General features: G+C 38.7%; 1 protein-coding gene across 3 annotated transcripts in view; it reads right to left on the reverse strand.

Moving 5' to 3' along the window:
* Positions 1-15117: 15117 nt before the first annotated feature.
* RAB18 (RAB18, member RAS oncogene family) overlaps positions 15118-27464 on the reverse strand; it is a 28759-nt gene continuing 16412 nt past the window's right edge. The window contains exons 3-7 of one of the 3 annotated variants that reach the window (XM_068987001.1): positions 26011-26072; positions 21981-22053; positions 20213-20331; positions 20072-20138; positions 15121-16987 (exon numbers count right to left, since the gene is read on the reverse strand). In XM_068987001.1, coding sequence (XP_068843102.1) covers positions 16812-16987; positions 20072-20138; positions 20213-20331; positions 21981-22053; positions 26011-26072 — 497 coding nt within the window. In that variant the 3' untranslated portion in view covers positions 15121-16811. Of the gene's footprint in view, positions 16988-20071; positions 20139-20212; positions 20332-21980; positions 22054-26010; positions 26073-27464 lie in introns of all 3 variants that reach the window. The other 2 variants (XM_068987002.1, XM_068987003.1) reach the window with 2 other exon arrangements.

Consider the following 27464-nt stretch of genomic DNA (forward strand, 5'->3'; position numbering starts at 1 on the left):
CTCATCCTCGGTCGTCCCCTTCTCCTCCTGCCCCCAATCCCTCCCAGCATCAGAGTCTTTTCCAATGAGTCAACTCTTCGCATGAGGTGGACGAAGTACTGGAGCTTCAGCTTTAGCATCTTTCCTTCCAAACAAATCCCCAGGGTTGATCTCCTTCAGAATGGACTGGTTGGATCTCCTTGCAGTCCAAGGGACTCTCAAGAGTCTTCTCCAACACCACAGTTCAGAAGCATCAATTTTTCAGCGCTCAGCCTTCTTCACAGTCCAACTCTCACATCCATACATGACCACAGGAAAAACCATCGCCTTGACTAGACGGACCTTAGTTGGCAAAGTAATGTCTCTGCTTTTGAATATACTATCTAGGTTGGTGATAACTTTTCTTCCAAGGAGTAAGCATCTTTTAATTTCATGGCTGCAGTCACCATTTGCAGTGATTTTGGAGCCCAAAGAAATAAAGTCTGACACTGTTTCCACTGTTTCCCCATCTATTTGCCATGAAGTGATGGGACCGGATGCCATGATCTTCATTTTCTGAATGTTGAGCTTTAAGCCAACTTTTTCACTCTGCTTTCACTTTCATCAACAGGCTTTTTAGCTCCTCTTCACTTTCTGCCATAATGGTGGTGTCATCTGCATATCTGAGGTTATTGATATTTCTCCCAGCAATCTTGATTCCAGCTTGTGTTTCTTCCAGTCCAGTGTTTCTAATGATGTACTCTGCACAGAAGTTAAATTAGCAGGGTGACAATATACAGCCTTGACATACTCCTTTTCCTATTTGGAAGCAGTCTGTTGTTCCATGTCCAGTTCTAACTGTTGCTTCCTGACCTGCACACAGATTTCTCAAGAGGCAGGTCAGGTGGTCTGGTATTCCCATCTCTTTCAGAATTTTCCACAGTTTATTGTGATCCACACAAAGGCTTTGGCATAGTCAATAAAGCAGAAATAGATGTTTTTCTGGAACTCTCTTACTTTTTCCATGATCCAGCGGATGTTGGCAATTTGATCTCTGGTTCGTCTGCCTTTTCTAAAACCACCTTGAACATCAGGGAGTTCATGGTTCACATATTGCTGAAGCCTGGCTTGGAGAATTTTGAGCATTACTTTACTACTAGCATGTGAGATGAGTGCAATTGTGCGGTAGTTTGAGCATTCTTTGGCATTGCCTTTCTTTGGGATTGGAATGAAAACTGACCTTTTCGAGTCCTGTGGCCACTGCTGAGTTTTCCAAATTTGCTGGCATATTGAGTGCAGCACTTTCACAGTATCATCTTTCAGGATTTGAAACAGCTCAACTGGAATTCCATCACCCCCACTAGCTTTGTTTGTAGTGATGCTTTCTAAGGCCCACTTGACTTTACTTTCCAAGATGTCTGGCTCTAGATTAGTGATCACATCATCATGATTATCTGGGTCGTGAAGATCTTTTTTGTACAGTTCTTCCGTGTATTCTTGCCACCTCTTCTTAATATCTTCTGCTTCTGTTAGGTCCATACCATTTCTGTCCTTTATCAAGCCCATCTTTGCATGAAATGTTCCCTTGGTATCTCTAATTTTCTTAAAGAGATCTCTAGTCTTTCCCATTCTTTTCTTTTCCTCTATTTCTTTGCATTGATCACTGAAGAAGGCTTTCTTATCTTTTCTTGCTAGTCTTTGGAACTCTGCATTCGGATGCTTATATCTTTCCTTTTCTCCTTTGCTTTTCACCTCTCTTCTTTTCACAGCTATTTGTAAGGCCTCCCCAGACAGCCATTTTGCTTTTTTTGCATTTCTTTTCCATGGGGATGGTCTTGATCCCTGTCTCCTGTACAATGTCACGAACCTCATTCCACAGTTCATCAGGCACTCTATCTATTAGATCTAGGCCCTTAAATCTATTTCTCACTTCCACTGTATAATCATAAGGGATTTGATTTAGGTCATACCTGAATGGTCTAGCGGTTTTCCCTATTTTCTTCAATTTGAGTCTGAATTTGGTAATAAGGAGTTCATGATCTGAGCCACAGTTATCTCCTGGTCTTGTTTTGGTTGATGGTATAGAGCTTCTCCATCTTTGGCTGCAGAGAATATAATCAATCTGATTTTGGTGTTGACCATCTGGTGATGTCCATGTGTAGAGTCTTCTCTTGTGTTGTTGGAAGAGAGTGTTTGCTATGACCAGTGCATTTTCTTGGCAAAACTCTATTAGTCTTTGCCCTGCTTCATTCCACATTCCAAGGCCAAATTTGCCTGTTACTCCAGGTGTTTCTTGACTTCCTACTTTTGCATTCCAGTCCCCTTTAATGAAAAGGACATCTTTTTGGGTGTTAGTTCTAAAAGGTCTTGTAGGTCTTCATAAAACCGTTCAACTTCATAGCAAAGCAAAGCCGCATGCCTTTTTCTTCTTCAGGGAAGAATAATATGCTGTAGTGTGAATTTTGATCCAGGCAAAAAATGACCTCAAAATCTAATCTTTTAATTGCCTGTCTCATCCTCAGTTCAGTTCAGTCGTTCAGTCGTGTCCGACTCTTTGCGACCCCATGAACTGCAGCACACCAGGCCTCCCTGTCCATCACCAACTCCCGGAGTTCACTCAGACTCACATCCATCGAGTCAGTGATGCCATCCAGCCATCTCATCCTCTGTCGTCCCCTTCTCCTCCTGCCCCCAATCCCTCCTAGCATCAGAGTCTTTTCCAATGAGTGGCCAAAGTATTGGAGTTTCAGCTTCAGCATCAGTCCTTCAAAAGAATACCCAGGACTGATCTCCTTTAGAATGGACTGGTTGGATCTCCTTGCAGTCCAAGGAACTCTCAAGAGTCTTCTCCAATACCACAGCTCAAAAGCATTAATTCTTCAGCGCTCAGCTTTTATCACAGTCCAACTCTCACATCCTACTAGAATATAAATTCCAGGAAAATAGGGAACTTGTCTATCTCGTTCTAGGTCATAGGGAATTTAAAACACTTCCGTGTCAATGCAAAAATTAACGTTGGTGTTTACACAATGACAATCATTATTTTTTTCCCCCACTAGCACCTGTATCTTGGCTGCATTTCTAAGTTTTTTCAAAGCACCTGATGTCATATGGACAGAAATCTATCCACAAAACTAGTTTTCTCTTAAATTAAAATTCAAAGAGGAGCCCACGACACGCTCAGAATTGGCAAAGGCGGGTCCTGTTCAGGGCCATCTCGTCCGTCCTGAAAGCCCCCAACTCCTTCCACGCCTCCATCCGCCTCCTGGTGAATCACCTGAAAAAGGCCCACAGGGGCAGGATCGACTACATCGCCGGGCCTAGACTCCCACAATTTCCTTATTTGGTCCGTCCCTGGCCCAGGAGCTGGGCTTGGACTACGTTCTCATCCGAAAGCAAGGGAAGCTCCCGCCCCACACCGTGCACGCCTCATATGCGCTGGAGTACGCAAGGCTGAACTGGAAATCCAGAGAGATGCCCTGGGACCAGCTGAAGGTGGTGGTTGTGGGCTGTTCTGTTCGCCACTGGTGGAACAATGCGCGCCGCCTGTCAGCTTCAGGGCCACTTGCAGGCTGAGGTTGCTGGAGTGTGTGAGCCTGGTGGAGCTGAGCTCACTGAAGGGCAGGGAGAAGCTGGGGGGCTGCGCCCTTCTTCTCCCTCCTGCAGTATAAGTGACCCCAGCCCCAAGCCACCTGGAAGAAGAGAGGACCAGCATGGGCAGATGCAGCAACCCCCAATGGCCACCAGGGGGCACTGGCTGCCCGCCTGGACTTGCTCTGTGTCTATGGCTGAGTGACTTTCTTCAGAGTGGGGCTGCCCCTCGGGCCCTTGCTAGGGCTCTAAGTCCTATGGCCGGGAGCTGCCGGCTGGTTGACAGTGGAATGAGAATAAACAACTTTCTAGGGAAAAACAAAATTCAAAAAGGATGAACTTTGAGAAATTACTGAATTTACTTCGATCTCTATTTTCAAATACTAACCTAATGCTTATGCTTTGTAAGTCAAGACTCATTCTTGAAAAAAAGAAAAGCTCCTTGTATCCAGCTTTACTGGAAGCATAGTAAATACTGTAAGATATTTAAAGTGCATATCATGATGATTTGATATAGGTATGGATTGTGAAAGCATTCCCCCCATCTAGTTAATTGATGCATCTAAGATGCAATTTATACAAATTATATTCATCACTGCTTGAAATGGGGTTCCCAATAGTTGCATCTTAATTCTTAGAAACTAAGTGAATTTTGTTATCTCCACATCTTCTTTGAATGCTCCAATAAGGACCCCTTCTCCGTCAAATCTGTGTAAAAACTAAGACTTTAATAACTGTGTTCACCTACTTTTGACCCCACTTAGATATTAACATGATTTGAGAACAAATCTGAATTCCTGTATTTTGCACACTCTCCAAATTTTTCCAAAGTTGGAAGAGAAAATCTAATGGTAAAAGTCTATTTTTAATTTTATTACCAAGTCTGATTTGTATAGAAATTGAGTAAATCTCCCAAAATAAATTTTATACACACACAGGCACATTCACAGTAGGACCTCAATGGGTGTTCATCATATTATTCTTAATAACATATATACATTATCCACATTCTCTTATAAAGATGAAAAAATTAATGAAATAAAAACAAAAGAATACATGGTTGTTATATTATCAGGTTAAACAAGTTCAAAATGCAAATAGATTTAACAAGAGGGAGTTTATGCAATGATAAAAGATACAATCAAAAAGAATATATATGTTCTGTTTCTTTATGGACTAAATAACATAAAGCTAAATCTTACAGCTCTATAGGAACTTGATAAAATCATCTATCATAATACCCTTTAATACAACTGTTTCAGAATTTGATGGCTCAGATATACAAAATAAGAATGTATAAAACTTTATTCTCTATAAATGATATATATTAAACTTCTGATATCCATGAAACATCTTTTAAAATGAATCAGAATTTCAACTCTATTGGCTGTGTGACCTTGGAAAAGTTACTTAATTTTTCTGAGTTTCTATTTCCTTTTCTGTAAAATAAAAATTGTCACACCTGCAGTTCCCTGGTGGTCCAGTGGTAAAGAATTGACCTGCCAGTGCAGGGGACACAGGTTTGGTCCCTCATCCAGGAAGATCTCACATGCCACAGGGCAACTAAGCCAGTGAGCCACAACTGCTGAGCCCATAGGCCCTGGAGTTGAGGCTAAAAAGAGAAGGCACTCCAATGAGAAGCCCACACATGGAAATGAAAAGTAGCCCTTGCTGGCCACAACCAGAGAAAGCCCAAACACAGTGATGAAGACCCAGCGCAGCCAAAAATTAATAAATAAACCTTAAAAAAAGAATATTATGAATCTAGAAAGTAAAAAACAATTAAGAGATTAGTATTAACAAATTTCAGTAGGATTATGTTTTAAAGAAACATATAAACTAAATATTACAGAGAAAAATAAGAAAAAACAGTGGTACATGATAGTAACAATAAAATGCCTAGGAATACATTATGCTGCGCTGAGCTTAGTTGCTCTGTCATGTCTGACTCTTTGCAATCTCATGGACTATAACCCGCCAGGCTTCTCTGTCTATGGGACTCTCCAAGCAAGAATACTGGAGTGAGTTGCCCTGCCCTCCTCCAGGGGATCTTCCCAACCCAGGAACTGAGTTGGGGTCTCCTGCATTGCAGGTGGATTCTTAACTGTCTGAGCCACCAGGGAAGCCCAAGAATACATTATAGGGGGTGTGTATGAAGGAGATTCTGAAATTTTATTGAAAGATTTAAAATAAGAACTCAATAAATGGAAAGATATGCCATGTTTCTGGATGGGAAGATTTCTTAAAATGTCAGCTTATAAATTAATACACAAATGTAATGAGGCTCCCATCAGAATTTCAAAGAACTATATTTTCTAATCGGATAAAATGATTGCCAAGATGATAAGTTGTTAAAAAAAAAATGTAGTGGGGGGGGGAAGCTTGCTTTATAAACATACGACAAATCATTATGGTTCGGCACAGGATACATTTGCTGAACAGGTCAGAATCGAGAACTTATTTAATTGCCTATATATTGATTGAAAAAACATCCAGGATCAGTCAAGTACTTTGGTCCCTTCACTTCCAAATTTCACCCGTGTCAGGAATCACACGTTTATAATCATGATTTACTCCCAGAATCTCACTAGCAAGCATCCCTCCACTATTGCCTGTCTTTCCAGCTCACTGGCTCTAACATATAGATTCTGAAATATTTGGCCTAAGGGGAACACTCATTCTTCGGTTCTACCGTTTTCCCCCTATCAATTTCCTATTGACCCCATTGTTGCCTGTTCACTTATATGTGGAACCTAAATAATATAACTAGTGAATATAACAAAAAAGAAGCAGACTCACAGATACACGGAAGAAACCGGTGGTTACCCTTGGGGCAAGAAAAGGGGAGAGGAGCAGTACAGTGGTAGGGGATTACAAAATGCATGCTATATGACTGAGTTACAGAATGCGTGCACAAGCTGCAAAGATGTACTTGACAATACAGGGAATATAGCCATTATTTTATAATGAGTGGAGTAAAGCTTTTTAAAATTGTGATTTATTGTATTGTATAACTGTTGTTCAGTCGCTAAGTTGTGTCCAACTCTTTGCAACCCCATGAACTGCAAGATGCCAGGCTTCACTGTCCTTCACTATCTCCCAGAGCTTGCTCAAACTCATGTCCATTGAGTCAGTGATGCCTCCAACCATTTCATCCTCTGTCGTCCCCTTCTCCTTTGGCCTTCGATCTTTCCCAGGATCAACATCTTTTCCAATGAGTCGGCTCTTTTTATTAGGTGGTCAAAGTATTGGAGCTGCAGTATCAGTCCTTCCAATGAATATCCAGGGTTGATTTCCTTTTAGGATTGACTGGTTTTATCGCCTTCCTGTCCAAAGGACTCTCAAGACAATGGTAATGTATGTAAAAATTGTACAGCAACTATAGTGTGAATAACACATGCATACTCAGTGGTGTCTCTTTTGCAGCCCCATGAACCATAGCCCACCAGGCTCTTCTGTCCAGTGGATTTCCCTGGCAAGAACACTGGAGTGGATTGCCATTTCCTATTCCAGGGGATCTTTCTGACCCTGGGATTGAACCCAGGTCTCCTTTTCCTGAACTGGCAGGCAGATTCTTGCAACTATGGTGCTGCTCTTAGTCACTAAGTCATGTCCAACTGTGACCCCAGGGACTGCAGACTGCCAGGCTTCTCTGTAAATAGGATTTCCCAGGCAAGAATACTGGAGTGAATTGCCATTTCCTTCTTAAGGGGATCTTCCCCACTCAGGGATTGAAATTGCGTCTCCTGAATGGCAAGCAGATTCTTTACCACGGCCAAAATTGAAAATAAGCAGGAGCAAATGAACTAAGTAATTTGAACAACTTGACGGTATATCCATGGTGAGATAAACATCTTAAGGTCAAAAAAGAATGCAAGTGAATTTTGACATTTTCTTAGCAGGTTCATGCTTGGTAGTTCCCTTGGTATTACAACTCTGAAGTCATTCTGTAAGAATCGTTTATTTGTACTTCTATTAATGAACAGTGAACTGTGCAAGAGGTACATGTTAACAGGCATGTTTATTAATGTACATGGTTATCATCTCTACCCAGCACTGCAAGATTTATTAGTGTGGTTTTAGAGAAAACTTAGATGTTGCTTGTGTTTTCTAACCTAAAAAAAAGGTGGTATGAGTGTGACACACAGGAATATTTAAGTAGCTTAAAATTCCTTGTGAAGAAAATATGGCTGAAGGTACATGAATCTCAAAAGGACAACTGCCTCATGTCCAGGAGTCTGGACCATTTCCTGATGTGGTGGCAAGTTTGGACTTCAGAGGCTGGGACACACGAGATGCCTTAGAGCCTGATGTGAGGTTGGCTGACAACATCTGGGACTTCACAATGCAGGGAACCTGGCAGCGTTCTCAACAGATACCTCATTTGCACTTAATGGCTCTCCTTGGAAATCACTTTAGCATTCATTTCCAGTTCACTGTTCCACACTACCTTTCTGCTTGTTGAAAAGACCACAGAGAAAAAGTACTTGCTGAAGAAAAAAGGAAAATATACATATACATATGTGGAATGAGAAACTATAACCTTACAAAACTTTCAAATGAGTATATCCACTTTTGTTCCAGAAAAATTTTAAACCTCCAAAGAAAAAATAAAACCAAACAACTTTGTTTTCTCTACATTAATTATAAAAAAGGACTTAGGAATAGAAAAACTGAGAAGACCAATAACCACATATGCTATCATTCAGTTCAGTCACTCAGTTGTGTCTGACTGTGATCCCAAGGACTGTAGCATGCCAGGCTTCCCTGTTCACCAACTATGCTATTATTAATAACAGCTAAACATACTGTTGCTCAGCTGGTAAAGAATCTGCCTGCAATGTGGGAGACCTGGGTTCAATCCTTGGGTTGGGAAGATCCCCTGGAGCAGGGAAAGGCTACCCACTCCAATATTCTGGCCTGGAGAATTCCATGGACTGTATTCCATGTATTGCGATGGGTCGCAAAGAGTCAGGCATGACAGAGCGACTTTTACCTTCACGAATGTACTTAAGTGTGCTGTCAAGCTTTATACTGTCTTAATTCATTTAGTGCTCAGAACAACCCTAGAAAGTGTTAAGACTATTATTATCTCATTGTCAATTTGAACAAACTGAGACCCAAGTCTAGGAAACATGCAATAAACGATGACCCTATATGCAAGACAGCAAGAGACACAGATATATAGAACAGTCTTTTGGACTCTGTGGGAGAAGGCAAGGGGGGGGATGATTTGAGAGAATAGCATTGAAACATGTATATTATCATATGTTAAACAGATTGCTAGTCCAGGTTTGATGCATGAGACAGGGTGATCAGGGCTGGCACTGGGATGACACTGAGGGATGGGATGGGGAGGGAGGTGGGAGGGGGGTTCAGGATGGGGAACACATGTACACCCATGGCTGATTCATGTCAATGTATGGCAAAACCGACTACAATATTGTAATTAGCCTCCAATTAAAATAATTTAAAAAAAAAACAGGAAATATCCATTTTTACAATTAAGTATTCCAGCATGTGGAAAAAGAATCCTCAAGTTTATGAATCCTGCAAAACATGAAGCTAGCATCAATAGAAACGACAGACCAGTCTATGATTGCATGTGAAAAAAGCAGAAAATGGTGGCCCTGAGGGAGAGCTTGGCCTGCCTGAGAGCCCTGGCCTGGGAAGGGGCTGGGAGGGCTTACCCAGGAACTGAATGGAAGGCTGCAGACCTTAGCAGTGGTTGTGAAACGGGAGGTTTCCTCCACTTTGTCAGAAAACAAATTCAAAACGGTATTAGAAACGAAACAGATGGCTGTAATTTCCTCTAAATATATATGTGTATTAAAATTACCATTTTAAAGTAATTTTGAAGGCAAAAGGAGAAGAGAATGGCAGAGGATGAGATGAGAATGTTAGAGAGCATCACCAACTCAATGGACATGAACTTGAGTAAACTTCGCGAGATAGTGGAGGGCAGGTAAGCCTGGTGTGCTGCAGTCCATGGGGTTGCAAAGAGTCAGACATGGTTTAGTGACTGAAAGATGACAAAATTACAAATTATATTTTCTCTATTTTACCTAGAAAATGAACAAAATCTTACTTTAAAACAAAGTACCAAATTGATTTAGTCAGGTGGATAGACAGAAGTTAATAGCTTTTCCTTATTAGCATCATCTACATAGATTCCAAAATTAGACCAACTTTATTCACACTTAAAAAAAAGTTTTTAGGAATAGTTTTTAAAAAGAAGGTTCAGAACCTATGTAACTAAAAGTATAAATATAAAAATAGCATAAACTCTGAATAGAAAGCTATCTCGTTTCCTAATGGCAAGTCTTACCATTAGATGATCAGTTTTCTCATAATTAACACAGAAATATTTATCAAGTGATTCCAATAAGAATTTGAGTTTTATAATTAAAGTTTTCCTTAATTTTTTTAACTTTGCACATTTCAAACAAATTCAAATAATTTTGAGACTTCAGCAATATTTATTAGTGACAAAAGACTAGTACTCTTACCACATTTTATAAAGAACTCCTCTGTTTAAAAAAAAAGAGACCATGAAAAGGAAAAATGGGCATAGGATAAAATGAAGGAATCGTATGTCAAAAAACAAATTGAAAAAGAATGAGAGAGAACTTGCCTTATCAGTCATGAACATATTATAGAGCCACTACCACGAAAACTTTGGTTTTGTCGGGCCTCTGGAGTTGTCTAATGAAACCTGCAAAGCCCTTCTTAGAATGCTTTTAGAGCATAAATCAAACACACAGGATTAAAGAGATCTAGACACACTAAAATCCATAACCTTCCATGGTGAAGAGAAACTAAAATAGAAGGCCAGAGTAGACTCCACTACTTATGGGAATTTTACCAAGGGCAAAATGATTATTTCAGCTCAGTGGGGAAGTGCTGGCTCCCATATGAAAAACAAGATGGTTCCCTACCTTGTGTCATAAGCAAAAGTGAATTCTAAGTTATTAAGGGTTTAAAAAGAAAAAACTAAAACAAAAGTCTCAGAAGAGGTTAAGGAGATTTGCATGTACAGTCTAAGAGCTGAGGAATCCAAAAGGTATAATAAAATACTTTTAAAAGTTGTAAGAAAACACAGCATAAACAAACTGAAAAGCAAACACTAGGTTAGATACAAATGCTTAAAACTTAAATATATGGGTTAGTATCTGTACTAGTTAGTATCTCCCTGTGGCTCAGAGGTTAAAGCATCTGCCTCCAATGTGGGAGACCCGGATTCGATCCCTGTGTCGGGAAGATCCCCTGGAGAAGGAAATGGTAACCCACTCCAGTATTCTTGCCTGGAGAATCCCATCTGTACTATATAAAGAGCTCATGTAACATCATAAAATCAGGAAAAAAAAAAAACTGAAATAGAAAATTGGCAAAGGATATGAATAATCATTCCAAAAAAGAGCAACTCCAAATAGCCTACAAACATGAAAAAATGCTCTACAGAAAATGCAAACTAACGTAAGCTAACATCTTACAAATATTGAAGTGGCAAAATTTAAAACTTGAGGACACCTCCTGCTCCTGATGGTGAATGCAGGGGGGGATATCTTTACATACTGCTAGTAGAAATGTAAACGGTTACAGATTTTTGGAAGGCAATTTACAAAACACATCAAAATAAAAAAATAAATTTTCTTTGGCCGACAGACCCAACTCTTAGAAGTTGGATCCCATAGAAACAAAAGGTATACATACAAGGGTATTTATTGTAGCACCATCTGCAAAGGCAAAAATGGAAACACCATAAATGCCCAATACTAGAGGAATGGTTAGCTGTGATAATCCACAGCATTGAATATTATAAAATCATTGAAATAGATGCTGTGTATGTTCAATCGTGCCTCTTTGCAGCCCCATGGATTGTAGTCCACCAGGCTCCTCTGTCCATGGAATTTCTCAGGCAAGAATATTGGAGTGGATTGTCATGCCCTCCTCCAGAGTATCTTCTCAACCCAGGGATCAAGCCATGAATCTCGTGTCTCCTGCCCTGGCAGATTCTCTACCACTAGTGCTACCTGGGGAGCCAAAAGAGATGCTGCTGCTGCCAAGTCGCTTCAGTCATGTCTGACTCTGTGCAACCCCACAGACAGCAGCCCACCAGGCTCCGCTGTCCCTGGGATTCTCCAGGCAAGAACACTAGAATGGGTTGCCATTTCCTTTTCCAATGCGTCAAAGTGAAGTCGCTCAGTTGCATCCGACTCTTCGCGACCCCATGGACTGCAGCCTACCAGGCTCCTCCATCCATGGGATTTTCCAGGCAAGAGTACTGGAGTGGGGTGCCATGGCCTTCTCCGGAAATAGACGCTAGATGCATCCAAATTGGCTTGAAGGGATTTTTAGAATTTACTGTTAGGTAAGAACAGCAATATGCAGAGACGAATATACAGAGAATCTCATTTTTGTAAAATAGCAAGAGTAAAATAATGCATATAGCAGAAAGGATACACACGCCAGATTGTAACAATGATTATCTCAGGGAGGAAAGTGGGACAGTGAGTGTTAGGATGACACAGGAAATTAAACAAAACAAAACCCCCCCCCCCGCCAAGACCCTATAAAGCAAGCCCTCAAAATTATATTGCTGTTGTTCAGTTGCTGAGTCATGTCCAACTCTTTGTGATCCGACGGACTGCAGCAAGCCAGGCTTTCCCGCCCTCCAGTATCTCCCGGAGTTTGTTCAAGTTCATACCCATTCAGTCGGTCATGCTCTCTAATCATCTCATCCTCTGCCACCCTCTTCTCCTTTGCTTTAAAATTAGATACTTGTATATATCCACAAAAAATATATGAAAGTAACCCCACTAAAATATTAAATTATCTAAGAATGATGACTTTTCAAGTGATAGTGATCAACACACTGAACTCCATGTAGGAAGAGTCCCCACAAAGACCACATACACCATAGCAAAGCTTTGATTACAAGAAAAAAAAAATCCAACTCAAACTGGCTTAAACAAAAAGAGAATTTATTGGCTCACATAAGTGAGAAGTCCAGATATAAACTAACTTCAGGTGCAGTTTGATCCAGACGCTCCAGACTTCATCAAGACTCGAACTCCAACTCCCTTTTCTTTTCTTAGTACAGCCCTCAAGCTGGCTCCTTTAAATCAAACTGGCTACAGCAAGTTCAGAGTTATCACACCACATTATCTCCAATGAAGTGTCACCTTCTGCAGTTCCCGAGGGAGGCTAAGCAAACATGCTGTAACTAAGTGGCCTGATCTGGGTCTGTCACCCATCCCTGAACCATGTACTGGGGCGAGCAGGGCAAGTGGCACTGATTTAAGAGAATCAGGTCAGCTCTGGAGCTGACAGTGTGACAATCCCATTCAAACTGTATGTGTGATGGAGGGTCGTTATCCAAAGAAAAAGGGGATGGTAGAAGGAGGTGGATGGTGGATGGGTGACCACAACATAACATGAAAAAAGAATAAAAGAAAATAATACAAATATCCGATGAAATACTAGAAGTGCTCAACCACACGAGTAATCAAAGAAATACAATAAAATTGCATACTTTTGTTATTTATCAGGTTAATGAAAGAAAAAGACACTGCTTGTGTGTGAGAGAGATGGTGAGGAAGCAGGTCCCATGAAAACTAAAAGCTCAACCACTACCGGAAACATCTGTGACAAAACAGCTGTAACTCTAAGAGGCAATGAAACAAGCTTATACCACCCCCAGAAACACTACTGATTCATAAACATGAAACAAAAGGCTAGCAACAAATTGTAAAACTTAAAGGCCATAATGTAACAGAACTTGAGTCATGTTTCCTTTCCTCCAACCTGACAGATGTTCCTATTAAAAACAAACAAACAACAATAAAAAATACCCAGAGATTTCTGGGTAAATCTATATACCTTATCTCCAGATCTTGACTTGGCTTATTCTTTCCGTTCTCTTCTTCAACATTTCTAGACAAAATCCAAGATGAAATCTATAGTTGTTTACCCTCAGCATAGCTGGGGTCAGAACTAGTATAAAATTATCTAAAACTGATTAAATTATCTTATTCCTATCTCTAACTAGGGAAAATAAATGAAGGACACAAAAATCTCCTAAGAATGACTGGTGAAACGAACCTCAAACTATAGAATCATAAGGATTGAGTACTGTAAAGATCTACAACCTATAGGATCAAGAGGATTATCCCACTTCATTTGAAAATCAGAAAAAAAGACACATTAAATTGTATTTAAATATATTATAGATATGAGGTAGGTCTGTGCTATTCCACACTTGGAACAGAATCATGTAATTATGTGTATTTGAGTACATGAATCACAATGAACCAAAATCAAGACCAATTTCACTGTGTTCAATTAGAAAGTCAAGTGTGAATTTGTACATGGCAGCTGAGTACCTGAAATGAAAACATCCCCTAGATTTTAATTTTGAGCAAAAGGCCGTTCCCAGATTTAATAACTTTTCTCATGTCCAATTATAAACAGGAAATTAAGGTGCCATAAGTTCTGACTTTTCTAGGTCAAAGATTTTCATTCCACCATGAGGAGGTAAAGAACTAGGAGACCACCCACCCTACTACCTTAGCTTTTAGGTAAAATGACTTACACAGTTGGTTTGTATCAATGGGATTTACTCTATAACCAAAAAATCTGAAATATACCTACTACACATAACAAAAGAATGATAAACCTGCTATTTTAAAACAGAAAGCTAGTGACTAGCCACAGCAAAGGGAGCAGTGGCTAAGAGCATGGACTCAGGAGTGAAGATGCCTTGACTGAAATCCAGTTCTCACTGATTAGCTTTGTGATCTTTGGGAAGTTCCTTAAAATATTTGTATTTGATTATTTTCATCTTTAAAATGGGCAGCACCAACCAATCTCTCAAGGCTGCTGTGAGGTTTAATAAGATAAACCAGCACTTAGAACAGGGCTCGACATCAAGGAAGCTTCAATAAATGTTAACTATCCCTCTTAATATAAACCGAATTTGTTTGTTTAGCTCTATATGAGTATTCCCAGAATTCAGAATGAAGTGAAGTGAAAGCTGCGCAGTCGTGTTCGACATTTTGCAACTCCATGGACTATATACAGTCCATGGCATTCTCAAGGCCAGAATACTGGAGTGGGTAGTCTTTCCCTTCTCCAGGGGATCTTCCCAACCCAGGGATCGAACCCCGGTCTCCCGTATTGCAGGCAGATTCTCTACCAGCTGAACCACAAGAACACTGGAGTGGCTAGCCTAACTTCTAATCGTTCTAATTTGCTCCATCTGCAAAAGGCACTCAACCTCAAACGACTGAGAAATGAAGAACTGACAAAATCCTGTTATTTAAGTGACAATTTTTAGCTATTACAACTACTTCATTTAGAAAATCTACACTATGAAACAAGAAGCTTGCAGCAAGAATAACTCTTGCAACACGAGTTTTATATATATATATAATATATATATATATTCTATATTCCTACAGAATATAGGAAGTCGTATAACATTTAGGACTTCCTCAACTGATGAGAGTAACAAGGAAATGTATAATACTTCCTGCACAAATGCATCTAGGGAAAGCAGGCTAGATTTATTAAAAAACTATAAAAGGTTACAATATAAATCAAACAAAATTAGTTGTTAAAAGTTAAGTGACTCAAATGTATCCAAATTCTGACCAAATAAAGACAATCCAATGCATAGGAAGAATTTTCTATGGCTCAAGGAGCAAATAGCAATAAACAGAAATGTCAATACAGAAACTACATATACAAATCTACAATTTTAATGTAACAACGTATCTTAAGTACATGTGTTAGCTATCTTTCTCTAACATTAAAGTAGTAGTATATGTTTCATTTTTTGTAAAAACATATGTAATGCATAAAACCTTTAATCCCATGTAATATAGTCTAAGAAGTGTGAACCACGTAGAATGTTTTCTTATGTGAAGATACACATTTCAGTCTATTACCACAGGCATTGTAAAGGTGACCCACAAAAATGTTTATCGTTTGCAACTGTATATAGAGAACAAACCGCCCAGAAATTACTATTTCTTATTAATCTTACTGAGTTGTATTAAAGTGGCCTGCCTGAAAGGGCAAATTACTTATCTGCAAGCTTAAAATAGCAGAGATCAATGTATATTAAATAATACATGAGTGAAAAAAATATACAATGTACAATAGGAGGAGGTTACAAAACTGAATACTGTGTAAAAGATTTATTAGTCTGTACAAGTTTGTACCAAGATTTTCACTGCAACAGTATTTTTCCATACATATCGAAATCTGGAAGCAATATGCCTTTTTCAAATTATAGTTTAGTGTTTTTTCCCCAACCCTCAAAACACGGAAATATGTTTTTGAATATCAACTAGTCATTTATGGAAGTCATAAGATACAGATATTCATTAACATTACACAAGCTATAATTGAAGTACCGGAACAAACACCACCAACATTTATGGGAAAAGGTGTTGGTTTTAAAGGTGATAAGTGCTACATGAGTTACACAAACATACTACTCCCATCCTTCTGAAACCCAAATGGGGGAATCTTATTGCCATTCTGTCAAATACCACACAACCCAAAATGCTGCACAGAGGCTCATGAAGCCATGTACACATCACAGAATTAAAACTCCAGCTAAGCAATGAGCTACTCCTCAAGTCAAGGAAGACCAAACTTCTTTAACATATTAATGCTAATTCAGAAGTATCGTCAGAACAAATGGGGATTTAATTATAAATTGGCCTCGACCACATCCTGCAGAGAGGATTTTGTTTAGTACTAAAGAGAATCCGTCAGTGAACATCCTAGGAAAGCTGTGGAATCATGCTCTTTGTTATTCCTGAGGGGAAATCTGCCAGGTTTGATGACATCTGTGTATCTCCCAGTGGTCCTGGGAGTTCTATGATACCAATTAATTCAGTAATTGATAAATATTTAAGCAAAAAGGAGACCAAAACTAGACCTTGTATCGACATATACTAGAGAGGTGGATTTTTAAAAAAATCACATGATGAATGTAAATCATAAAATCATATGTACTTATAAAGGTACACCTATTTTATGTTACATAAAAAACTGCAGATTGCAAACTGCATGCTTACGTTTTACCTGGAAAAGTCAATGAGTGGGCTTTCTCACAAATATTTACTGCCATGATACAAAACAAATATGTGCAAACTGCAAGGTCCCTAAAATAGCAGTTAGAGAGTTTATATGCAGAAAGATGACATTATCTGATCAAATACGCAAGAGATGGCGTTTCCCAGAGTTTATAACACAGAACAGTAACCACCACATGCTCCGCCTCCTTGGCCTTCTTCCCTGTGTGTCAGCTTGACTCCTTTATTCTGGCTCTCACTTTCCCACAGTCCAGGGGTCTGAATGATCTTTTCAACAAGTTCCTCAAAAGCACACTGTACACCATCACAGGTTTTTGCACTTGCCTCTGAAATTCAAGGAAAAACGTCAAGAAGTATATTCTCTTCTAGTCATATTTCTATGTTTTTCTGGAAAACTATTATAGCAGAAATATCAGTGGACAATATATTTATATATATATGATTTCTCCCCTCAGGTTTAATATTAGTGAATCTCCTGCAACTCTCAAAGTTGAGCTATTTAAATTCTATCCGTAAGACTAGCGGTATATAACCTCAACATTTTGTGGTAGAATTGTACATTTTAACGCCCTACTCAAATATCCATAAGTGTGCCCAAGTTCTTAATTTTTTGGTTAGTTCTTAAATTAGCCTCTGAAGCAGATATCATTCCCATTTTAGAATAAGGAAATTTAAGCTCCAAGTTAAACAATAAATCTGGTTGTTCTGTGCCTGCAACGAACAGCCACAGGTGGTTGCATAAGTGATGTACAAACTGCGAACACTAGTTCCATTTTCAATTTATGCTCAGGAGAGCCATGTAGATACGCAGGACTGCTCTCTCATCTTGTGTTTTCCCACTGACTTTTTCCTAGTCTGATGACTATTTTATGTCTTCATCTTAAAGCTCCTCTACCTCAGCTGATGATCCAGCTTTACCCTGGGAAAAGCAGAAACAATCAGACAAGAACTACTGATCACCCCACTAATAGACTGACCAACCCACCCGCATTGTCTTTAGGCTTTGCCTTCACTCCTGTTACGATGGGTGAACCCTCCTAGCTGCCGGCTGGGGCCATCCTTCTGTCTACTTCCCGGGATCCCAACCCTCCTCATTCACTGAAGGACTGTGTACCCGCTCTACTGGATTATACACCAACCAGCTTGAAAGCCCACCAAAATTACTGTCCATCTTATTAATCACTCACCCCCTGACTAACCAACCTGCCCTCCAGCCCACTTATCCTCTAGTAGCCACCTATTTTCCCCACTCTCTTCTGAAACAAAACGGTGATAAAGAGTTATCTATGTAAGTTGTTACCATTTTATCTCCAATTTTTCTTCAAACTAATCTAATTAGCCTTTGATTCCACCATTCCATGGAAACCGTTCTTTTAAAGGTGACCAACACCCACTAGCTTGTCAAATCCAATGTCCTTTTCTTATCTGACATCTTGTGGCATTTGATACAGCTGGTCACCTTCCTCCGTTAAATACTTTGTCCACTTGACTTCCAAGACAGCTGAACACTCCTGCTGCTCCTCTCTCACTGGCACACCGTTCACAACCTTGCTCCCTGGCACCTCCTCTTTCTGCTGACTTCTAACTGTCAGAGTACCCCAGGGTTCAATCTTCAGCCCTTTTCTATCCAGCTTTTCTTATAGTGACTGCTCCAATCTCATGACTGTCAATGCCACCTAAATGCCAATGACCATGATGCCCATTCACTTTCTCAAAGACAGTTCATTCTTATGACTAAGCAGAAATCTTGGGTCCCTGCTCCTCTGCATAAACCTGTTCTTGTCTCGACCTTCCACATCTTATTGACGGCACCACCATTTACCTAGCTGCTCAGGCCACAGACTTGAACCCATCTTTGATTGCTCTTTCCTTACCCTGCACACCCAACCTACCCACCTGACAGCTTTACCCTCAAAGTGTCTCCTGGATCTGCCAACTTTCCACCACTACTACTGCCCACTGCAGTCAGAGCCCCCAGCACTGCCCATCGAGGTCACTGTAAGTACTTAGCCTTTTGCTTCTGCTTCTTATGGTCAAACGAATCTTAAAAGAATATCAAACCACAGCACTACTCCCATGCTTTCTACCACACTTGAAAGACAATTCATTTCTTTACCCATATCCCAGGAGGTCCAACACTAACTTGCATCATCACCAACCTTTCCTTAAACACACTCTGTTCCAGTCCACAAGCTTTCTTCTGTTTCTTGGACACACTACACTGGTTCCTGCCTCAGGAATAAGATGCTCTCTACCTAGATGAATTCTTGCTCAAATGGTGCTCTCTCAAAGAACTTTTCCTTATTTCCTCCCACCCTCATCATTCTCTTTCCCCTTACAATATTTTATTTCATGCAGAGCACTAGTTATGAATTCGAGTCTGCTTCCCACAATGGAATGTAAGTAAGCTCCCTGAGGGCAGAAAGTTGGACCATTTTGTTCATTGTTCTATTCTGTGTTCAATAAATATTAATTGAACAAACTAATATATGGAAATGGAAGACACCTAGCAAGTAAGCAGCAACAGTGGTACTCAAGCCCATTCTAAAATTTCCTATACTTTCCATTTGCACCAGCTCACTTCTATCCATATATGATGTTCTCCCACTTCCATTTCCTAATTCCTACCAGGTTCATATAGTGGGAACAGTGAAAACAGTTGATTCCTAAAGCTGGCTTCACATCACAACCAGCTAGGGTGTTTCTTATAAACTGCCTTCAAGGCTCTGTTTCAGACCTGTTGTAAGTAAGGCCCAGAGAGTTGTAATTTTTAAAAGCTCCCCAAGTGATACTGCCAGTCCAATTTGCCGGACAAGGGGTCAATCAACTTTTTCTGTAAGTGGCTAGAGAGTAAATATTTTGGGTGGTGATGCCATATTGTTTCCATGTAATGACTGAACTCTGCCACGAAGCTCAAGGGCAGCCACAGACAATAATGCAGATGGTGGGGCACGGGCATGGTGTGCTTCCTTACAAATGGTGGGGCCAGATCTGGTCCAGGCTGTAGCTTGCCAACCCTTGCTCTTCAGTGCTTCTCAAATATTAGCATGATACAAATCCATCTTGTTGGAATGCAGATTCTAATTCAGAACCTATGGGCTAGGGCCTCAAATGAAGCATTTCTGACAATGGTGGTGCTGGCAGGACATGGCCCAGCAGGTACGCACGCCTACAGCACTGGGTCACGGGAGGAGAGAATCATGTGCTGGGTTCCATACGCCCTCACACTGATCCTGTTCTTTTTTTACAGAGGGAAAAATAAGGAACCTAGTTCTACAGTTAGCTAGTTTTATAGCACAGCTATGAACTAAATACATATTTTTTATGGTTCATAAAGAGAAGAATGTAACAGAAACTCCATTTAAAAACTCTTCCATTAATAATGAAAAGATAAATAGTCACACACCTACCTATAAATAACATGGAATGCTTTCGTGCAAATTTCAGGCCTTCATTTCTATCAACTTCACGATTTTCCTAAAAGATAAAAGCAAAGATTAAGAAAAGCTATCAAAATATACAGCCAAACTGCCAAGTGTCTGACTTCTCACCTTATCAATTTTATTTCCAACTAGCATGTTCACTATGTCATTTCTCGTGCAGTATGTTTCCAGCTCATTTAACCAATTATCCAGTTTAACAAAGGTGTCTCTTCTTGTGACATCATAAACTGAAATAAAAAGAATCATTCACTAAATAAATATCAAAAGCCAGAAGCAATGACATTATATTGCTGATATGTACTAGGAACTGACATTATTATAAAGGCAAGTCTGTTTTTTTAAGCTGTTAATGCTTTAAAAATCAATGTCCACTGATCCAGATGGAAGAAACAAGTCTGTTTTTTAAAAAATGCATTTATATACACACTTCAATTTAATTAACATATGCTGTTAGAGAAATGAAATAGCTGTCCTCATAACAATAAAAAAAGTGAAAGTGAAAGTGAAAGTTGCTCAGTCCTGTCCGACTCTGAGACCCATAGTCCATTGGAATTCTCCAGGCCAGAATACTGGACTGGGTAGCTTTTCCCTGTTCCAGGGGATCTTCCCAACCCAGGGATCAAACCGAGGTCTGCACTCCCACATTGCAGGTGGATTCTTTACCAGCTGAGCCACAAGGGAAGCCCAATATGAAGAAAGGTTTGTCTAAAAGCTAAAAGGTGTTTAGACCCAAATCTGTGGCAAAATACAAAAAAGTTTTACATAAATTTAAGCATCTATGAACCCGTTAACTTATTTCTCACAAGGACCAGAATTTGCAAATTTGAAAACATATGTAAGTTAGAGGGTGGGCAACGAGGACCTACTGTATAGCACAGGGAACTCTGCTCAATGTTACGTGGCAGCCTTGGATAGGAGGCAAGTATGGGGGAGAATGGGTACATGTGTATGTATGGCCGAGCCTTTTGATCACCTGAAACTATCACATCGCTGTTGACTGACTATACCTCAATACAAAATATAAAAAAAAAAAAGTTAGTGGGTGGAACCCTGATTGTCTTCCTCTGTTTACATGTTCATCATTCTGCATTATATGAAATAATTTGTTAAAGCGTTTTCTAAACTTAGGAGGTACTGAACCAAAACCGAGTCACTTGTCAAATTAACAGAAATGAAACCAAAGCCTCACAAGTTGTGATATAAAATGAGGTCTCTCCCTACAGTTGAACAGTGTTCATTTTAGACAGTTTCCCAGCAATATTAAGAACAAGCACTTTTCAACAAATTATACTGAAAATCCACACTTGGTTTTTAAGTTCTGTGGGATTATAAATCAATAGCATTAAATGCTTTGTGCTATTTTTCAAGACTAATAAAACAGATTCCACTAAGCAACCAACACTCCTTCCATTATAATCTAGCAGTAAATATCAGTAAGCTGCTAACTGAAGATCAGTTTCTGGTAATACTCTAAGACAAATCAATGACACAAGGACAGGTCCTCAGTTATGTACTCATCAACACCTGCTTTTAAACCAAATAAATAATAGAGGTGTTTTAATATAGGTAAGCAATTTTTAGGCTGTACTTTTAAAAATGTTTTCTATGTATTTTCTTTTGGGAAAATGCATTAAAACCAAACTACTTCTTATTACATGTTTCTGATCTTTATTTTTTAATTGCTAGACAAAGGGCTGAAACAAAATTTTAAAAGTTTAAATATTTCCTAATATTACATAAAGTTAATATAAATTAAAGTCACATAGAAGCAGCCATAAAGAAAAATAAAGCAAAAAATTACTGACCTTCACAAACAGGAAAATCAGAAATTCCAGTAATACAACAATATATTTTAAACAGTAAAGTAAAACCTTACCTAATATAACACCCTGTGCACCTCTATAATAGCTGGGAGTTAATGTTCTGAACCTTTCTTGACCAGCAGTATCCTAAAAGTGACAATCAATTATTGTTAAACAAAACATTGGATAAATAACAGATCTTCAATATATTAATTTAAGAGTAGAAAGTTAACAGCATGGTTAAAACATCAAGCTTATTTAAAACTTAAAATTTAAATAAGATGTGTTCTTCTACTGACAAATGCTACATAAAAATTAAATTAACAAGTATTGCCTCATCTCTAGGAAAAAATGTAACAAAGTTCAGATTTTCTACCACTTGGACTCAAGATTTTTATCACATATGAAAACCATTCACTGAAAGCCATTGTTCTCAAATCTGGCACAATAAAATTTCCTGGGAAATGAAAAATACAGATAACCGAGGTTCAACTCACAAAGATTCTGATTTAATACGGGCATGAGAGAAGCTTTAATAAGCTTCTCAGGTGATTCTAACATAGAGTCAAAGGTTGAGAACTACTGGTAAATTACAGGGGTGTTTTTTATTTTAGGTAAGCAGTGTTTAGGTTGTATTTTAAAAAATATTTTCTAGGTCTCTTCTTCCAGAAAAACGCATGAAAACCAAACCACTCCTTATTATGTTTCTGACTCATACCTGGGGTATAAGATAAGATGTACACTAGCCAGGAAATGTAAATTTCATATGGAAGGGAATTTTTCTGCTCAATGACCAGTTTAACCCCAGAGCCTGAGAAATTCTTGCCATAGGACAGTTGCTCAAATTTTGTTGAAAAAAAAAAAAAGAAAACTAATAACAAGCCTCTTCTGGGCCTGGTTCCTTCTGTCTTCCTTCTACCATCCTTGGACTGTGGCTTCAAGTCTAAGATTATGCAAATATGCAGTCTGCAAACTGCTGCCTCAGCCCATCACCTGTTTCATTACATAAGCTTTTATTAATAAAGTCTGACTGGAACAGGGCCAGGCCCATTCACTTGTGTACTGCCACATGGACTGCTGTATGGTCCACCTTGGGGCTGGACTAAACATTTACTATCTTGCCCTCAAAGAAAAAATCTGCAGTCTGCTAATGTAAAATGACCTGAAGAAAAATAAAGACACATCAAACATCAACAACTACCAGTCCTCTGACTGTGAGTATGGGTTTAGCTATGGGGCAAGCATAGGCTCAGCTGGGTCAGGACTTACGATAACCATACAATAAATAGTCAGAGGTAGATCATTGCCTGGCTTCAAAACAGGAATTCGTAGTAAGAGTAATAACATCTTTGTAAGTTAAAAGAAGCAAAGTTTATTATCTGTGGTTTTATTTTCTGATGGGAGAAGACAGAAGGGATATTAGAGACAGAAATGGACAGAGGAAATGGACAAAGCTGGAAAGGCTACATAACAGAAACTGGGGAGCAGAAGAGCAGGAGGATGCAGAGAAGATGTGTACCACGCAGGTCCTGATGAACATGCTGCACCATCAGGGGAAGAGGAGCAGGGTGAGGCCCAGCTATTCTACTTGAGTAATCCCAGGAGGTGCATCCAACGGGGAGAGGAATTGATTTTATTTATATATGAATAAAACCACAGAAAAATGAGAGGAAACAACAGATTCATGTATTTCTAACACTGAGAAGGCCCTCCTATATATGACAGGACTCCCAGAAGCATGAAGAAAATGACCGATTCAATCATGGAAAGATTAAAACCTTGGTATGACCTAAGAATCTCTCCCCAACACCACACTCACCCCCCTTTTGCCCCCAACACTCATCCTCAACAAGATTTGAAGGTAAATCACAAACTAGGGGAAAAAAATCTGCAGCATATAACAGAGTTAGTATTACACATACGAGAACATTAAGAAATACTCATCTTAAGATTTTAAAGACAAATGACAAGAGTGGAAAAAATGTGGCATAAGACATTAAAGTCTTTGCATAAAGACTTTAATCATGAAGAAAATGAGCACAATATAAAAAGGCAAAGCATATTAAAGAAAATTCATTAAAATATAATCATATATAAGAAAAAATCTCACTAATCAAAAGAAATGCACATATAAGTGAAAAACTATTACTCAGAGAGGCAAAAATGAGAAAGATTAACAATATATAGTACAGAAGACCTTCTTCCTAAATCAATGTTAAATCTTCACATTCTTTCAGCCAATAATTCACTTTCTGAGTATACACCGTAAAGTAACTGGACAAGTGCACAAAGATGTAAAAATTAGGAGGCTCACTAAGGCACTGATGATCTTTGTGAAAAACTATTAACACTGTAAATATCTTTCACTGAGGGTTGACTAAATTATAGTCGTAAGATGGATACAAATGGTCATTTAAACTGATGGACTTCTGTACTGACACAGAACAATGAATACAATGTGTGCACTGGCGGGGGTGGGGGGGGTGGGAGGGACAGGCAGGTGAAAGGATTAAAATACAATCCTTTCTTTTGGAAAACTGCTGTGAACACATGTGTGACAATGTGGACGCGTCTAACCTATTTTATAGAATGTTCACTAAAATACACACGTTGGCTAAAGATGAACTTTCTTCTCTATTATTAATTTTCTTTGGTTATCCTTTTTTATCAATAGAATGAGACTATATTATCCTCACAATCAGGAGAAGCCTCTCTTTTTTAAAAAATAGGGATAAACTTATGATAAAGATGTCACTTCAATAATACTTGCCAGCTAGTATTTTCATTGAGCAGGAACTAGAAAGTAAATTAAAAACAAACAAAAAACCTCCTGTATGAAAGTAAGATCTCACAGCAACCATCAAACCTCAGATCCCACTCTAAACTATTTCTCAAAGCAGGAGCAAGGGCAGAAGAGTTTATAAATCAAGCAAGAAAAACATGGAAAATCAGGTTCCACTTCAGGACAGCATTCTTCAACATATATTTTACTGTGGTCTAGTCCAACATTTTCCAAATTATTTTCTGTTAGGCATTACTGTACTGATTGATAGTAAGTATTTATTTAGGGGAATGGTCAAACAAGCTACAATCATGTAAAATATTGTATCTTAGAAAGAAACTAATGGGGGAAAAAAAAAGCCATAAGACACACAGTCATTTGGAATAAAATGCGTGTTAGAAATAGAGTGCCATTCAGAGAATGTCATTAATATGAATGACATCATACAATGCATGAACACTTGCTGGTTCAATCTGTAACTGACACCAAGCCAGCATTTACTCTTTAACCACCATGATGAAGTATAACTCAACTTGACTGCAGACCAGTTCTAATGTGATTATCATGTTATAAAAATATACTGAGATATTTAACTATAGCAGATGTGGGGATCTGATGAGTATATTTTTATACATTCTATATGTAACACATTTACTATATAAGCAATCACATTTAGATTGAGAGACAGGAAGGCGGGAGAGAGGAAGGAGCAGACAGACAGAGACTGGGCGTCCTGGTGGTTCTGACAGCGAGTGCAGCCATACTCAGCACTGCCAGGGAGAGGTCGACTTACAGAGAATGTGGATGAGAACAGCTGGGTTCACAGGCAAATGAAAAGAAGCCAGTAAGTACACACTGGGCATCAGTACTCAAAAAATCCAAAGTTGGCAAACTCAAGTGCTATAGATATTTACACTAACAAACATGAAAAATCATGTTTTCTAAGTATTACTTCATTCCCTTCTCTCCAACAGCCGCCTGCAGCACTAGTTCAGTGTGACTTGTCTTTTTTAAAGCTTCAAAGAAACACATTCAACAAAAATGATTCTCTGCGGCAGATGACTTCTTAAAAAAATACTGCTTTCAAATATTCTGAAGAGGCTACATATTTTAAAAATCTGAGCAGGTGAAACAGGTCTCTGCCTAATTACAGAATTATAAAACATAACTACTTATTGTCTATCCAGTAATCAGCATCAAATTTCCCAAGTTATTTAATACAAATTGCTCATTCTCCTGTAGAACACTATACACATCAATCTTTGAGTCTTCAAAAAGTACAAGTTTAATATTTATACAAAATACATTAAAAAAATTCTTACCCATATTGCAAGTTTTGCCTTATTTCCGTCCACTGAAATTGTTTTCACCTTAAAATCAACACCTTGAAAAAATGAAAAATTTTATAAGAATTCCAATAAACTTTAAAAATCAATTATCCAGAAAACCAAGAAAGAAAAAAGCCACTTTATTAAATGCCCATATTCACATCCAAATTCTTAGTTATGGATGTGAAAATGAAAGGAAAAGTGTCACTAAAGTTTAGCAGCTTAGGATTTAATCAGGGAAATGAAAACCAAATGCCTGTAGAATTCATTCATCCACCAGTACTTCTCGAAAAACACTTAAAAGAAAAAAAGAAATTCAGTGTAAGGTGGTGACTGACTGCGTATTAAAAGTCAAGAGCTAGAATTCAGTGCTAATGCAGAGATCTCTGGCTGAGGGGTGGATGAGGGCACTTTACCAGAGGTGCTCTAAGCTATCATTAAAGAGTGTTGTCCATAGCTGGCCAACACCCTAAATCAGATTCTGACTGTGGGCAACCTGGAAGATTGGTAAAATTATAAAAGAGCCACTCTCTCCTTGCCTTATGAATTCTTTGTCTTTCTTTTTGTCCTAAAGAAAAGTATTCGCTTTATGTAACTTTATCAATAATCACTTGCTGCTGTATGACTGCAAAAAGAGAATTTACATACAAAAACATTTATGCCCAATACTTTAAGAATATTCGTAAGTGAAGAGGAGTGCTCAAGGAGCAATGAGAATCTATAAGCACTGATTTATGTAAAGAGAAGACGAATTCCATAAGAAGTCATAAGGGTTTACTACAGCAGCCCTGCAAAACCTCTTCCTTTCCAGAAAAAGGACTCGACACATGCCATCTGGCTTAAACGAGCAGTGACTGCCCAGTGTCTTAACAGTATCAGAAATAATGAGAAGTCTCTCCCACTGGCCAGAGAAAAGATTAACTCCAGACACTTGGAAAGAAACTTTCAAAAGATTTTAGCTTGTCACAATTAATTCAGGACAGCCACAACATGATATATGTACATGCTCATATACTAAATGCTTCCTAGAACATCCATCATCAATATGGAAATATATTAGTAATTCTTGGATGACTTCTGGTAATCCATTATATACACAAATGAGGTAATAAAATGCATTTCAAAACGTGCATTACACCAGGTCCTTCTGTTTGCCAAGGATTTTAAAACAACAGTTTGTGGTGTTTTGGGCTAAGGTGATAAAGAAGTTGATAAAGACATGTTTAGAATGTCAGGCGACCATGAGTTAAAGGACAGTGCTGACTGCAAAAGTCCAAGGATGTAGCCTAAATGTAGTTTCTTTGTAGCTGAACAAAAAAAAAATTTATATGTTAAAAAATCTTGTGTCCACCAGGGCTATATAAAGAAATATGCCACACCATCTATATTAAAAATATGGAATTTTTACATTCTACTTATATTTGCTTAAAAAAAAAAAAAACTTGAGA

This window comes from Capricornis sumatraensis, chromosome 15, assembly GCF_032405125.1.
Source record: "Capricornis sumatraensis isolate serow.1 chromosome 15, serow.2, whole genome shotgun sequence".
NCBI lineage: Eukaryota > Metazoa > Chordata > Mammalia > Artiodactyla > Bovidae > Capricornis > Capricornis sumatraensis.